The sequence below is a fragment of the Penicillium solitum genome, assembly GCF_028829755.1.
Source record: "Penicillium solitum strain IBT 25940 chromosome Unknown utg000003l_segment0_segment0, whole genome shotgun sequence".
In the NCBI taxonomy this organism is placed as follows: domain Eukaryota; kingdom Fungi; phylum Ascomycota; class Eurotiomycetes; order Eurotiales; family Aspergillaceae; genus Penicillium; species Penicillium solitum.
In genome coordinates this window covers 1,651,473-1,663,687 of record NW_027072123.1, presented here as the reverse complement: position 1 = coordinate 1,663,687, position 12,215 = coordinate 1,651,473, and the positions used below count along the sequence as shown (strand labels likewise).

The window sequence follows — 12,215 nt, the reverse complement described above, 5'->3', positions numbered from 1 at the left end:
GTGTGCCTTGTTCTTACCCGGTGGCTTGACTTGGGACCAGGATTAAGCCCAGATGATGATCGGTGGAGGTGTCACAATGACCACGAATTTGAAGTCAACTTGGCAGAGCATGAAAAGGCTGATTCCCGACAGCGGTTTGAAAACGATTCCATACAAGACAATTCCTCAGATGCGCTGTCAGAAGAGGAAATGTATTATCGGAACATCCAACTTATTCAAGACCAGACATATCGAAAGCTGATGACTCGGTTTGGGGTAGTCAGTTGGTGCTTACACGGAGAAAAAAAGCTAGATCGATCTTCTCGATGTGTTATTAGTTGTGAGAACTCAATAGAGACAAGTGCCACGAAGCTGGTCATATCTGCCATTTGTGACCTGACTGCCTCACCGGTATTGGGATATTTGAGCAACATAATCTCTTTTATGTTCCTGGAAAATTTGACCTAAAGTCATACATACATACATATGAAAGGTGACGTATCATAACAGCTTACCATAGTACATCGTTATGTAGCCAATTGACTGGGCAGTATTGATCGTCTACAATATAAATTGTATCATGCATTATGTAGGCCTCGGCGCTAATGCATCCTGCTGACAAGCCCCACCTGGCCGATGGGTTGATGCTAGTTCACCACCCTGGAAGGCTGACAGTGCCTTGCATCATTACTTGGCCCAAAGCATTCAAGTTGCAAGTAGAATCCATCCAATTAGGCATATGTAATTGCCATATCATATATCGGCAAGTATTGCTGCACTCAACGAGTATCATCCATACGGCATGATGTCATTGTGGTTTCGGTGTTTAGTGGGGTTGATGACACCCCACCTATAGAATGTTCGGAGTTAGGCATTGGTACATCCGTTACTGATGACGATCACCAGGAGAGATTCGTACGTCCGTCTATTTCTCTTTGTGATTGGATTGAAATGCCCATCTCATTTTACATTTCACGTATGACATGGTAGAAAATAGCCATTGGAACTTGATTGGAGCAAGCGGAGTTAAGGCTCATCAGGAAAACCAGGACGACCCACTTGAAGGCTTAATTCCGGGGACTATGCGTATTATGTATATAAATCTAAGCTCAGTGCCACATCCTGCCAATTCTAAAGCAACAGAAATTAAGAACCACCCATCAAATTATTCAGCCCAGTCAGCATGGTCAAGACACTCCCCTTCGGTGACATTCAGATCCCAACACCGGGCTTCGGTGCCATGGGCTTGAGCTTCGGCTTGGGTAGTAACCTAAGTCTCGAGCAAGCCGAACCAGTCTTGCTGAAGGCAATTGAATTGGGATGCACATTCTGGGATACTGCTGTTGTCTACCAAGCTGGCGTGAACGAAAAGCTTTTGGGAGACTTCATCAGGAAGCACAACGTCCGCGACAAGGTTTTCAGTAAGACGTCGCGCCACAAGAATAATTTAATTGAAACTAACTACTGTCGCTGATAGTTGCGTCCAAGTGTGGGTTCGACGTTATGGGAGGGAATGGCGCCGTCACCAACTCCGCCTCGCATATCAAGGAGTACATCGAAGGAACTATTGAGAGACTTGGATTTACGCCTGATTTGTACTATCTGCACCGGATGGACCCCAGTGAGTCGAATACATACGTGGCCATTTTCCAACCTCAAATTGCTAATTTCAATAGACACACCCTTGACTGAGTCTATTCCTGCCCTTGATGAAATTCGCAAGGCAGGCAAGACCAAGTATATTGGACTTTCCGAATGTTCAGCTGCCACACTACGCAAGGCAAACTCAAGTGCGTTTCTATCCAGCCAAATTGCGAATATTTTACTAACCGTCAATAGTTGCCAAGATTGATGCTATCCAAGCTGAATACTCAGCCTTTGAGACACTCCACGAGACAGACGGCTTGATCGAGACAGCAAAGGAGCTGGGCATCGCTTACGTCGCGTACAGTCCACTGGGACACGGTTGGCTCGTCGATAACTTCGATTACAAGTCCCCGGATGACTTTGCCCCTGACGATTTCCGCCGAAACTGTAATATATACCCAATCACAAGCATCCTAATCATAGGCTGAACAGACTCGCTAACACTATCCTTTTCGACAGCTCCCAAATTCCAAGGCGAGAACTTCTACAAGAACCTGGCCATCGTCGAGGAAATAAAGAAACTAGCTACCCGCAAGGGATGCAAGATTAGCCAAATCGCGCTTGCTTGGGTTGCCTCCCAGGGACTGATCCCCATCCCGGGAACAACCAAGGCGGCCCGTCTGGAGGAGAACTGGGCGTCTCGGGATATTGAATTGACCGAGGAGGAAAAGCAACAAATGCGCAAAATTATCGATGCTGCTAAGCCACACGGCAGCCGATATGGTCCTGTGCACCAAGCTATGGTTGGACATTAAGCCGAGGGAAATTTAATTGGGAACAAGTTGGGCTTCCTCGCATCATCCACTTCGGTATGGCTACCAATAAACTCAGATATTCCATTGGATTAGAGGCGTAGAGCACAATTGAATTTGTTTCACAACCCTTCGCCGCATTTAGACCAAAGACGGTCTGTAGAAAATTGCACAAACTAATGGACAGGATCCTTACAGGTTCCATTCAAGGCAAATTGAACGGGAATTCGGACAGGATTGTGGTAGCGGTAGGCTCCACATAGTGGCAAGGGATGTCAACATCATCCGCAATGGAGGGCATCATCAATAGGAGTATTGAGGGAAATTAGTGGATTAGACAAATTGAAGATCAGATTAGATGAAATGAGGCGATTGATTTGATTGATTAATCTAAATTCGCGCAGACTAAAATGATTGTTGGTTCGTTCAAGAGTTTCCTGCGTCACAGCGGATACAAAAGTCTTACTCTGATTCGTGCGGTCGCACGCGCTCATTGGAGGGTGTCAACGACTGAGTGAATGGGCCGTTCGTACCTGCGAAGCGCCTCGGGCGGTTGGGGAAAATAGGATCCAGCCCCACGAGGAGTTGGACCACCTTGCTAGTCCGAGCATCCCGAAGGCAGAATCTGCCTTGGGAGGCTTGGCTTTTTGGGAAAGCCAAGGGAACACTTAAGAAGCTTAGGTTAACAGCGTCATTAATTTTGGTTGTGCATATCTGATCGATCAGATAAATCAGAAATCAGATAAGAGGGCGTAAAAGTCAAATTGCGCCATGCACCCATGGACCGAGGAGCCGAAGGCGAACTGTTCCATGAAGTTCAACCGAGTTGATATGGTGACCTTGTAAATAAGATGATTCATACACGAAGTCAATTTGCTTGTTTCTTTGGGCACATATTGGGGGCTGAAAAGATCCTGAACTCTTTATGTATTTTAAGCTTCTCATCTGGCAACCTTGCGCTGTACATCGCGTGGATACGCAAGGGACAAACAGGGCGGGTAGCGTTTTGTGTTCGAGGGTAGTAAGGGGAAAAAGAAAAGAGTGAGACAGATGATGGCATGACTCGCATACAACAAATATTGGATAATGTCCCTTTGGGCGGTTGAGACGCAAACGGGTTGCCGCATCAAGCAGGTAGCCCTGAAAAGAGAGAACTGTGACCCTGGAAACTTTAGAGCGAGAGGCACACTAGTCTAAAATAGGAGGCGAAGTTCAATGTTGGCCAATCAGGGATATTACCTCCACACCGTCTAGGGGCGAATGAGCGATGATCGCCCGCCACTACAACCCCTCATTGGGTCAATTATCAGCTTGACCCACATGAGTAATCCGCTTACCCCGAGATTATCTGATCCTCTCGTCGCATCGGAGCCTCCGGTCGAGAGCGAAGGAAAGTAAAAAAAAAAAAAAAAAAAATGGAGACGGTGCTCTGGACCACTCAGGACTTTTTCGTCTGGAACCTCCCGGGTATCTGTCCCTCCAGATTATAGAAAACAGTGCCTCGCCAGCATCGCAGATCTTTCGTCTCTTCTTTCCACCCCCCTATTGCGCCCAATACTCAATTTCTGTCTATCCTTATATAGCCTCCCCGGAAACAATTGAGGATCTGGCATCCGGATTGGGCCTCCTGTGAGCGGACGAAGGGGATATACAGCGATGGGTCTCCCGGCGACCGCTGAAGGTCGCGATGACAGCAAAAATATCGATCGGGCTATACTTGGAAAAGAATCATATAACTCGCAAAATGTGAAATCGGAGGCAAACGGTGCCAACGGCGATAGGTCCTCACAATATGATCCCGAATCACCGCCCGAATCGGACGGTTCTCATGCGGGCGATACGTTTGACGACGAGAAGGAATTGGCACAACACCCCGATAGTGTCACAGAGGGCGCTCAGTTGGGTCAGCAGAAGGCGGAAGCAGCGGCGCTCGCATGGAGCTGGCCAGCTTTGGTTGGGATATATGCTTGGTAAGTAGATCTCACCCCCATTCGTTCCTGTGCCCTTGCGATGGAACCTTTTCTGACAATGATTGAACTTGCAGGATCTGGATTTGCACATTCATGTTGGCATTTCACTCGAATATAAGCGGTTTCCTCATCAACTATATCCAGGGAGGGTTCAAGACCGCACCGCAGGTCTCAACGTCCTATATCCTCGCGAACATTGTGGGCGGCGTTCTTAAGCTGCCGCTTGGTAAGACCTTGAACTTGTGGGGTCGTGCTGAGGCCCTGGTGGTCTCGACCAGCATCTACCTTCTTGGTATGATCATCCTCACCGCATGTGATGGTCCCAATGGATACGCGGCAGGCTATGTGCTATACTGGATCGGGTACTACTGCCTATACTTGATCTTGAATGTTTTCGTCGCCGATACCTCGGGGCTAAGAAACCGAGCGTTCGCTTTTGGCTTTATGCAAACTCCGTTTATCTGTACTGCCTTCACAGGCAGTATTGCAGCAAACTCGATATATGCTAATTTCGGGTGGCGCTGGGGTTATGGCATCTTCTGCATCGTGATGCCGTTTGTGTTCTTGCCACTCGCCATGGCTTTCAAGTATTTCGAGAAGAAGTCAGAAAAGCGAGGCATATTCCGCCGACAGCCTAGTGGTCGCACTACTGTACAGTCTATCATCCACTATGTCCATGAATTCGATGGTAAGAATACCCCAAACGAATATCGGGAGACTGACACTAACGTTCCATTACTAGTTATTGGTGCCTTCTTGCTCATGGCTGGTTGGGTGATGTTCCTCCTGCCATTCAGTTTGGCACAATATGGCCGCTCTACGTATTCAAGCGCAAAGTTCATTGCTCTCCTCATCCTTGGAGTCTTCATGCTGGGTGTATTTGCAGCATGGGAGAAATGGGGTGCACGAACCCACTTTATCCGCTACGAGTTGATCAAGCGTCCGACCATTCTAGGCGCATGCATCCTAGCTGCCGTGCTGTTTTTCAGCTTCGAACTCTGGGATCAGTACTTCTACAACTATATCCTGATCTCCTACGATATTACCCCAGTCCATGCAAATTACATGATCCAGATTTACAACGTCGGGTCTTGCTTCTTTTCTCCCGTCATCGGAGCCGTCATCTGGGCCACTGCGCGCTTCAAGTACATCTGCCTGTTCTTCGGAGCCCCACTCATGATCCTCGGCTCTGGGTTGATGATCTACTTCCGTGGCGCAGACCACGGCATTGGCTACGTTGTCATGTGTCAGATCTTCATTGCCTTCGCCGGCGGTACCCTCGTCATTGGCGAAGACATGGCTGTTATGGCTGCAGGTGGCCGTGAGGGCACTCCGATGATGCTGGCCCTCATCGGATTGTTCTCGAATATCGGCGGTGCCATTGGCCTGGCTGTTGGCGCTGCTATTTACAACAATGTCTTTGTCGATACCCTCACGACACAATTGCCGGACAACCTGAAGGCCAATGCCACCCAGATCTACCTCGGCGGTATCACTGTGCAGTCAACTTACCCTTGGGGAACCCCTCTCCGTGAAGCTGTCGCGTACACGTGGGGCTATGCTCAGCGCCTGAACTGCATTGCTTCTACTGCTATCTTGGCGTTGACTATTCCTTGCATCCTAGTCTGGAAGAACTACGACGTTAACCTGAAGCAGAACAAGGGTAAGATGATCTTCTAAGAAGACTTTCCGTTGCACAGTATACCCGCTTATGATGCACGGGTTGGGAAGCCTTGTTCATGTTTCGCGTTATTTCTGGTGTGCTGTATTATCTGCTGTGTGGAGCACAAGCCACTGCTTTAGTGTACATTTGTTGTAATTATCTTGGTGAGCGTGAAGGAAATCAATATATATATATTTCATTGTGCTACCGCCAAAATGGTCGTTCATTCTCGCAAGTATTTAAACCGAATATTTTATTCATTCATTTCCTTTGTCTCCGTGGTCCAATTCGAGATATTATAGTTACCTTGAATCCCCCCTTATACTTCTAGAATTCATTACGAAAACGAGGCAACGGCAAGAAGACCGTGGTGGGGCTTGACCCGAACCCCCGATTGGTGCAAGACTCATACATCCAAAGGTCGACTTTCATTTCACCCTCCCTTCCTTGTAACCATTGACTACACCCTCAAGGAGAGATATCGAATTGTTTTCACCATGCCCCAGTCCGCAGCAATGAATCTGCGCAATTCCTTTGGCGATCGGAAGATCCCCGATATTTCACGCAAGATCACTGCATGTGTGTTGTGTCGCAAACTCAAGGTGAGGACCACACGGTGTTCCAAAACGAGTACCACGCACTAATACCGTGGCACATAAAATGCCATATGAATGATAATAACCCTCCTTGCAATCGGTGCAAAGTACGTGGGCTTGCATGTTCGGTCAATAAGAGCCTCCAGATGCTCTTGGAGAATGATGCTTCGTATGTTGTCTCCATGGCTTCAGGCACAACTTTTGGTTTCAATAATCTAATGAAGAGGGTTAGATGGAAGGAACAGGTGGAGGACCGAATTAGCAGACTTGAACAGTCTATCAAACAAAACACAACTCAGCCATCTAGGATTGCCTGGGGAAATGCTCCTCCGGCACAGCCATTTAGCTACAACAGTAGTGAAACTGACACGCCTACCATGTTACCTAATCCTTTACATCCCGAGCCTTCTGCTATAGTCACCTTGAATCTCTCATGCAGTCTTGGCGCATTTCCAGCATCGTCAATGATCAATCTTACGTTGGGTGATATTGGAACAACCCCAGGACGAAATCCTGACCCAGTGTCATGCGGAATCATCCCACAACGAATAGCGGAGATACTCTTCGTGTTCTATAAGCAAAACCTGGATCCCTGCATTCATAATATCCTCGCCGATAACGACACTTTCCCTGCAATCTGTACACGCTCTCCTCTCCTCACTACTGCAATATGCACAGTATCTGCTTTTTGTAGTGGTTCCGAGAGCTACGGCGCCCTACTCAAACATTTCACTACCCAAGTCTCGGGGAAAGTATTTTCGAGCAACCACACATTCGACGATGTCCGCGCTCTGTGTATTGGGGCTTTATGGCTAAACGAAGTTTCCACCGCGCTGAACAGTTTAGGTGAGAGATAGTGAAACCAATGATCTCCAACTTTGCCTCTCAGTATACTAACAAACGACAAGCCGTTCGCATTTCTACAGAGCTAGATCTGCACAGATGCATCACCAAAATGCCCCACACCAAACGAGCCTGCTACGACCGCACTCGGCTATACTGGCTGGTATACCTCTGCGACCACCACTGCTCTCTCATCCACGGAAGACCTCCGCTTACACGAGACTTCCACTCATTAAGAAGACCAAGGGACTTTCTGCAGAGTTATTTTACCATTCCTTCTGACTTGAGTCTCATCAGCCAAGTTGAGTTGTGGTCTATCAGCAGTCGTGTCTTCGACATTTTTGGCGCTGATATTGAATGCAAGGCCGCTAGCCAACGGTCGGATAAGCTGATGCAGCTCAGTGCTAACTATGACGGATGGTTGGAGGAATGGATTGCCATGCTTTCTTTCACCGACGCGCCGGCCACATTTTCACGTCGTGTCTTTGATCTTTACTTCCATTCAGCGAAGTTGTATCTTTTCTCGCATATCTTCCGAGGCTCGTCGCAGGATACAAAACTTCCGAAAGCTGGATTTGAATGTGGATCTGATACTGGTACGGAGGAGTTCGCACATGGCGCGGTGAGAAGTGCGTTGGCAATTATCAAATGCATTGTCGATGATAACGAATCATCCTCATGGCTGGGAAAGCTACCAACCTATATTGGAACCATGGTGGCATTCGCCTGTGTCTGCCTGGTGAAGGTATCCGTCCAGCAAGGACCATGGGCTCCTGACTTGCAAGGCGAGGGTATTCCCAGCTACCTTCAGCGACTAGTCCAGGTCCTCCTCTCGTCCCCAGTCATCAATCATCCCACGCATCCGTTGTTGAGCATTGCCAGGAGCTTAGAGACTGCCACTGCGGTCGCTGGAGGTGTGAATTGTGTAAATGGTCAAGACTCTCTTGCCTCAATCGATATGCGGGATTTGGACCTTGATTTGGGATTTTTTGATATGTTTACCAGCGACGCGTCAAATGGATGTCCTGATAGCCACAGTGCATTTCCTGGGATGTGAGATCAATAATACAGATAAGCTGTTTGATGCAGTTGATTTCTTCAATCACACCGCATATTGCAAATCGAATCACAAAATGAGGCGAGATCCCTGCAGCTAAAATATATGATCTTCTCTCATTACTCCGTAGGTCAAACCTTAGAATGCCCGGCTCGGCTCGCTTCTGCGTTTCTTGGCATTCTGAGCATTTCAAGAACTTTTCCGAGCATTTGAACTCCCCTAAATTCCAAGCAATGCTCCTGAAAGACACGTAATTCATTTACCGAGCTAACTACAGCTAGCAGCTGGAATATGCTCTAGATCTGCTATTTCTTAAAATAAAGCATACAGAGCAATAATTACAATTGAAAAGAATAGTATTTACCTTATTTAGCTCGATTAAGATCATTTTAGGTATGTATTACTTCTCTACATATTCCACATTGGGCTCTTTAAAATGATATGTATTGACGATACATAGTAAGGTATTAAGCGAGCCGAGTCGAGCATCTGACCTTTAGCTAAGTAGGTCTATTATAGTTAGGTAGCATAGAAACTGAGAAACAAAACCAATCACAACGCATGGCTGCCCTAACGTAAGATTTTAGGCGCATCACATAATCACATAATTGCAGGGCCAAGGAATCGAGACCTGAAGCTTTCCCGGTGCACAACTTTTATGTACATTGGCCAGTCCCGCCGTAGAAGTGGAATCTGGTGGACCTTTTCTTTTTGCGGGGAACAAAGCTTGGATTGCTAAATGCCAGTACATATTCCAAGTACATTCAGAATTCCCCCGACTCCAAGGTTATGTATTCGCTGTTATGGGATTATGTGTTGCATCCCATTTTATTTTATTCGGCATAATTAACTATCCGACCATTAAGGACTAGATATCTCCGGTCAAATTAATGAGTTTACCCGGGTATTGGGGATTGGCTGCAAGATGTACCCCCCTTGTAATGCAGAATAAGAAAATTATGCCCGCGGGTGTTCAAAGGTAGTTCCGAAGGTGGCCCTCGTTTATAACAGGTAGGTTCCCGTTGGCGTTTGGGGTATTGCTATTATCGCGCTCATCCCCTCTCCTTTGTCTTTTATTATTTTGACTGAGAGGATCGTCCACAAGCCTATTACTATTCTTCGAGTGCCCTCAATTTCCGACCTATATTAATCCTGGAACGAGAACAAATCCAACCTCCAACGAGTTGTGACGCGGGCGTGCGACTTTGTATTCTTTTTATATTGGTGACATATCTCCCAAAATGAAAGACGGCTCAGGTAAGGATTTCACTATTTCTTTACTTTCCGTACCCGAAAATGATCTTCACCACATAACATGAGCGAAGAGCGCAATATCTAAAGTGTTCATGCAGAAACCCCTTCCGTCGATGGATCGACAATAAGCACGAGCAACCGGGAAAAACTCGGAGCAGACCTCGAAATCGGCCCCCTCGATCTGAAGGATGTCGCAAAAGAGGAAAAAACAAGAGATCCAAACATCGTTGATTGGGACGGACCAGATGATCCCGAAAATCCTCTCAACTGGACCTCGGGAAAGAAGATTACAGCGACATGTTCTATTGCGCTGATCACGTTTCTGACGTATGGACGGTCCTTTCCAATGTCATTAAGATAGTAAAAAGCTAACTTCTGAAAACCAATAGCCCTCTGGGATCATCCATGTTCGCCCCCGGCGTAGGTCAACTAGTCAAAGACTTCAATGTCACCAGCACCGAGCTGGCATCGTTCGTGGTATCGGTATACCTGCTGGGATACTGTTTCGGTCCCCTGCTCATCGCTCCTCTATCGGAGTTGTACGGTCGACAGTACGTCTACCACGTATGCAATATCCTCTACGTGATCTGGACCATTGCCTGTGCCTTTGCGCCCGAGATGGGTAGTCTTGTTGTCTTTCGATTCCTCGCTGGCTTTGCCGGTAGCTGTCCGCTGACTATTGGCGCTGGCACGATTGCGGATATGTTCGTACAAGAGCAGAGAGGCGGTGCGATGGCAGCTTGGGCTCTTGGTCCCTTGATTGGTCCAGTCGTTGGTCCTGTTGGTACGTTAATTTCCCTCATGTTTCCTTGAGTTGACAACTCGAGTGCTAACTCTGCATAGCGGGTGCATATCTGGCACAGGCAAAGGGTTGGCGATGGAGTTTCTATGTGCTGGCGATGGCTGTAAGTCGAGACTGTGACACCCAAAGGTAGATGATATACTAATAGAACCGACAGGGTGGTGCTATCACCGCTAGCTCCATCATAACCATCCGCGAATCCTACGCCCCGACTATCCTGGCTCGGAAGACCAAAAAGCTCCAGAAGGAAACCGGGAACATAAACTTGCGCTCTGCACTCGACACAGGCCGTACACCGAAGGAACTATTCCTATACTCCATTGTGCGACCGACGAAGATGCTCTTCCTCTCCCCGATCGTCTTCCTTCTTTCGCTTTACGTCGGCGTCATCTACGGATACCTGTATCTGCTTTTTACAACCATCACCTCCGTATTCGAAGAGCAGTATAATTTCTCCCAGGGATCAGTTGGACTCACTTATCTGGGTTTGGGCGTTGGCTCTTTGGTCGGGTTGTTCATTCTCGGAGCAACATCCGACAGACTACTCAACTATCTATCCGTCAAAAATGGCCAGAAAAAACCCGAGTATCGTCTCCCGCCTATGATCCCCGGAGCCGTCTTCGTCCCTATCTCGCTGTTCATGTATGGATGGACTGCCTATTACAAAACCCACTGGATTGTGCCTATCATCGGTACCTCCTTCCTCGGTGCTGGCATGATGATCACATTCGTAAGTTCCTTTCCTCCTATCCGTGATTCCTTTTTGCTGCAAATTGACCAGCTGACACTTGGACTTGTTGTTTAGATGTGTGTAAGCACATACTTAGTAGATGCCTTCACAGATTACGCCGCTTCCGCCATGGCAGCCAACACGGTGTTCCGTTCACTGGCCGGTGCCATGCTTCCACTTGCCGGCCCGAAGATGTATGAGGCTCTTGGACTTGGTTGGGGTAACTCGCTGCTTGGGTTCATTGCTTTAGCATTTTGCGTATTGCCCGTGATCTTTTGGATTTATGGCGAACGCATAAGGACAAGTCCAAAGTTCCAGGTGAACTTCTGATCGGGTGGCAGTACTTGCTTCGAGTACTGTTGGATTGTCGCGTCTATTTTATTTTTCTCCATTACAGTTCGGACTTATAGACGCGAGAGAAGTTGAATATAGATATTATTTAAGGGTGTGAGTTGGTGCCATGGATGTAATAAACGTGGGAGACGTTGAAGACGAATATCATTCGAGGTGGGTTGGTGCCATGGGGGTTAGAGCAATAAAGAATCAGCCGATTTATTGACAACTTTGAGAGTTAGCTCTGTAGACTGGATGACAGCTGGTCCATTCAACGAAGTCGATCGATAACGGGCTGTTTTCCTCCCGCCCTGACCGCGTTTCCTGGCTGGCTGATTGGCCCACGTAATTTCCCTGCGTCTGAAGGTAACCAACCTAACCAATCCGAGGGCGTTGTGATCAAATCAGGTTCCAAGGTTGCACCACTGTGAAGTCGGCTATGGAGGTATGGCGGGGAGTGGCATAAGGAGACCTCGTACCACGTTGCGCATGGTTAATCCAACCTAGCTTTCCTCGTGAACGCTGGGTGCGTAGAACTGGGGTTGTCTCCACTGGCAGACCGAAGATATCGTGACAGCGTAGGAATGCT

At 47.7% G+C, this 12,215-nt stretch overlaps 6 protein-coding genes across 6 annotated transcripts; all 6 read left to right on the top strand.

The window, feature by feature from the left end:
• Positions 1-1,162: 1,162 nt before the first annotated feature.
• On the top strand, positions 1,163-2,381 carry N7455_004527 (uncharacterized protein; the record flags this gene model as incomplete). The annotated part of the gene is made up of 5 exons (XM_040956856.2): positions 1,163-1,400; positions 1,457-1,600; positions 1,656-1,769; positions 1,819-2,013; positions 2,086-2,381. The coding sequence occupies 5 exons, from the start codon at positions 1,163-1,165 to the stop codon at positions 2,379-2,381; spliced, it is 987 nt and encodes a 328-aa protein (XP_040812708.1).
• Positions 2,382-3,464: 1,083 nt separating this feature from the next.
• Positions 3,465-3,776, top strand: N7455_004526 (uncharacterized protein; the record flags this gene model as incomplete). The annotated part of the gene is made up of 2 exons (XM_065604827.1): positions 3,465-3,569; positions 3,633-3,776. The coding sequence occupies 2 exons, from the start codon at positions 3,465-3,467 to the stop codon at positions 3,774-3,776; spliced, it is 249 nt and encodes an 82-aa protein (XP_065461727.1).
• A 17-nt stretch (positions 3,777-3,793) lies between these two features.
• Positions 3,794-4,011, top strand: N7455_004525 (uncharacterized protein; the record flags this gene model as incomplete). Its single annotated transcript, XM_065604826.1, has 2 exons — positions 3,794-3,845; positions 3,869-4,011. The coding sequence occupies 2 exons, from the start codon at positions 3,794-3,796 to the stop codon at positions 4,009-4,011; spliced, it is 195 nt and encodes a 64-aa protein (XP_065461726.1).
• Positions 4,012-4,034: 23 nt separating this feature from the next.
• sit2 (putative siderochrome-iron transporter) lies at positions 4,035-6,028 on the top strand (the record flags this gene model as incomplete). The annotated part of the gene is made up of 3 exons (XM_040956715.2): positions 4,035-4,348; positions 4,423-5,036; positions 5,091-6,028. 3 exons carry the CDS (start codon positions 4,035-4,037, stop codon positions 6,026-6,028), a joined length of 1,866 nt encoding a protein of 621 aa, XP_040812855.2.
• A 480-nt stretch (positions 6,029-6,508) lies between these two features.
• N7455_004523 (fungal specific transcription factor domain-containing protein) lies at positions 6,509-8,507 on the top strand (the record flags this gene model as incomplete). The annotated part of the gene is made up of 4 exons (XM_065604825.1): positions 6,509-6,613; positions 6,754-6,776; positions 6,840-7,453; positions 7,516-8,507. The coding sequence occupies 4 exons, from the start codon at positions 6,509-6,511 to the stop codon at positions 8,505-8,507; spliced, it is 1,734 nt and encodes a 577-aa protein (XP_065461725.1).
• A 1,241-nt stretch (positions 8,508-9,748) lies between these two features.
• N7455_004522 (MFS transporter) lies at positions 9,749-11,623 on the top strand (the record flags this gene model as incomplete). Its single annotated transcript, XM_040956769.2, has 6 exons — positions 9,749-9,764; positions 9,860-10,088; positions 10,151-10,545; positions 10,605-10,666; positions 10,721-11,293; positions 11,369-11,623. The coding sequence occupies 6 exons, from the start codon at positions 9,749-9,751 to the stop codon at positions 11,621-11,623; spliced, it is 1,530 nt and encodes a 509-aa protein (XP_040812846.1).
• Between the last annotated feature and the right edge of the window lie 592 nt (positions 11,624-12,215).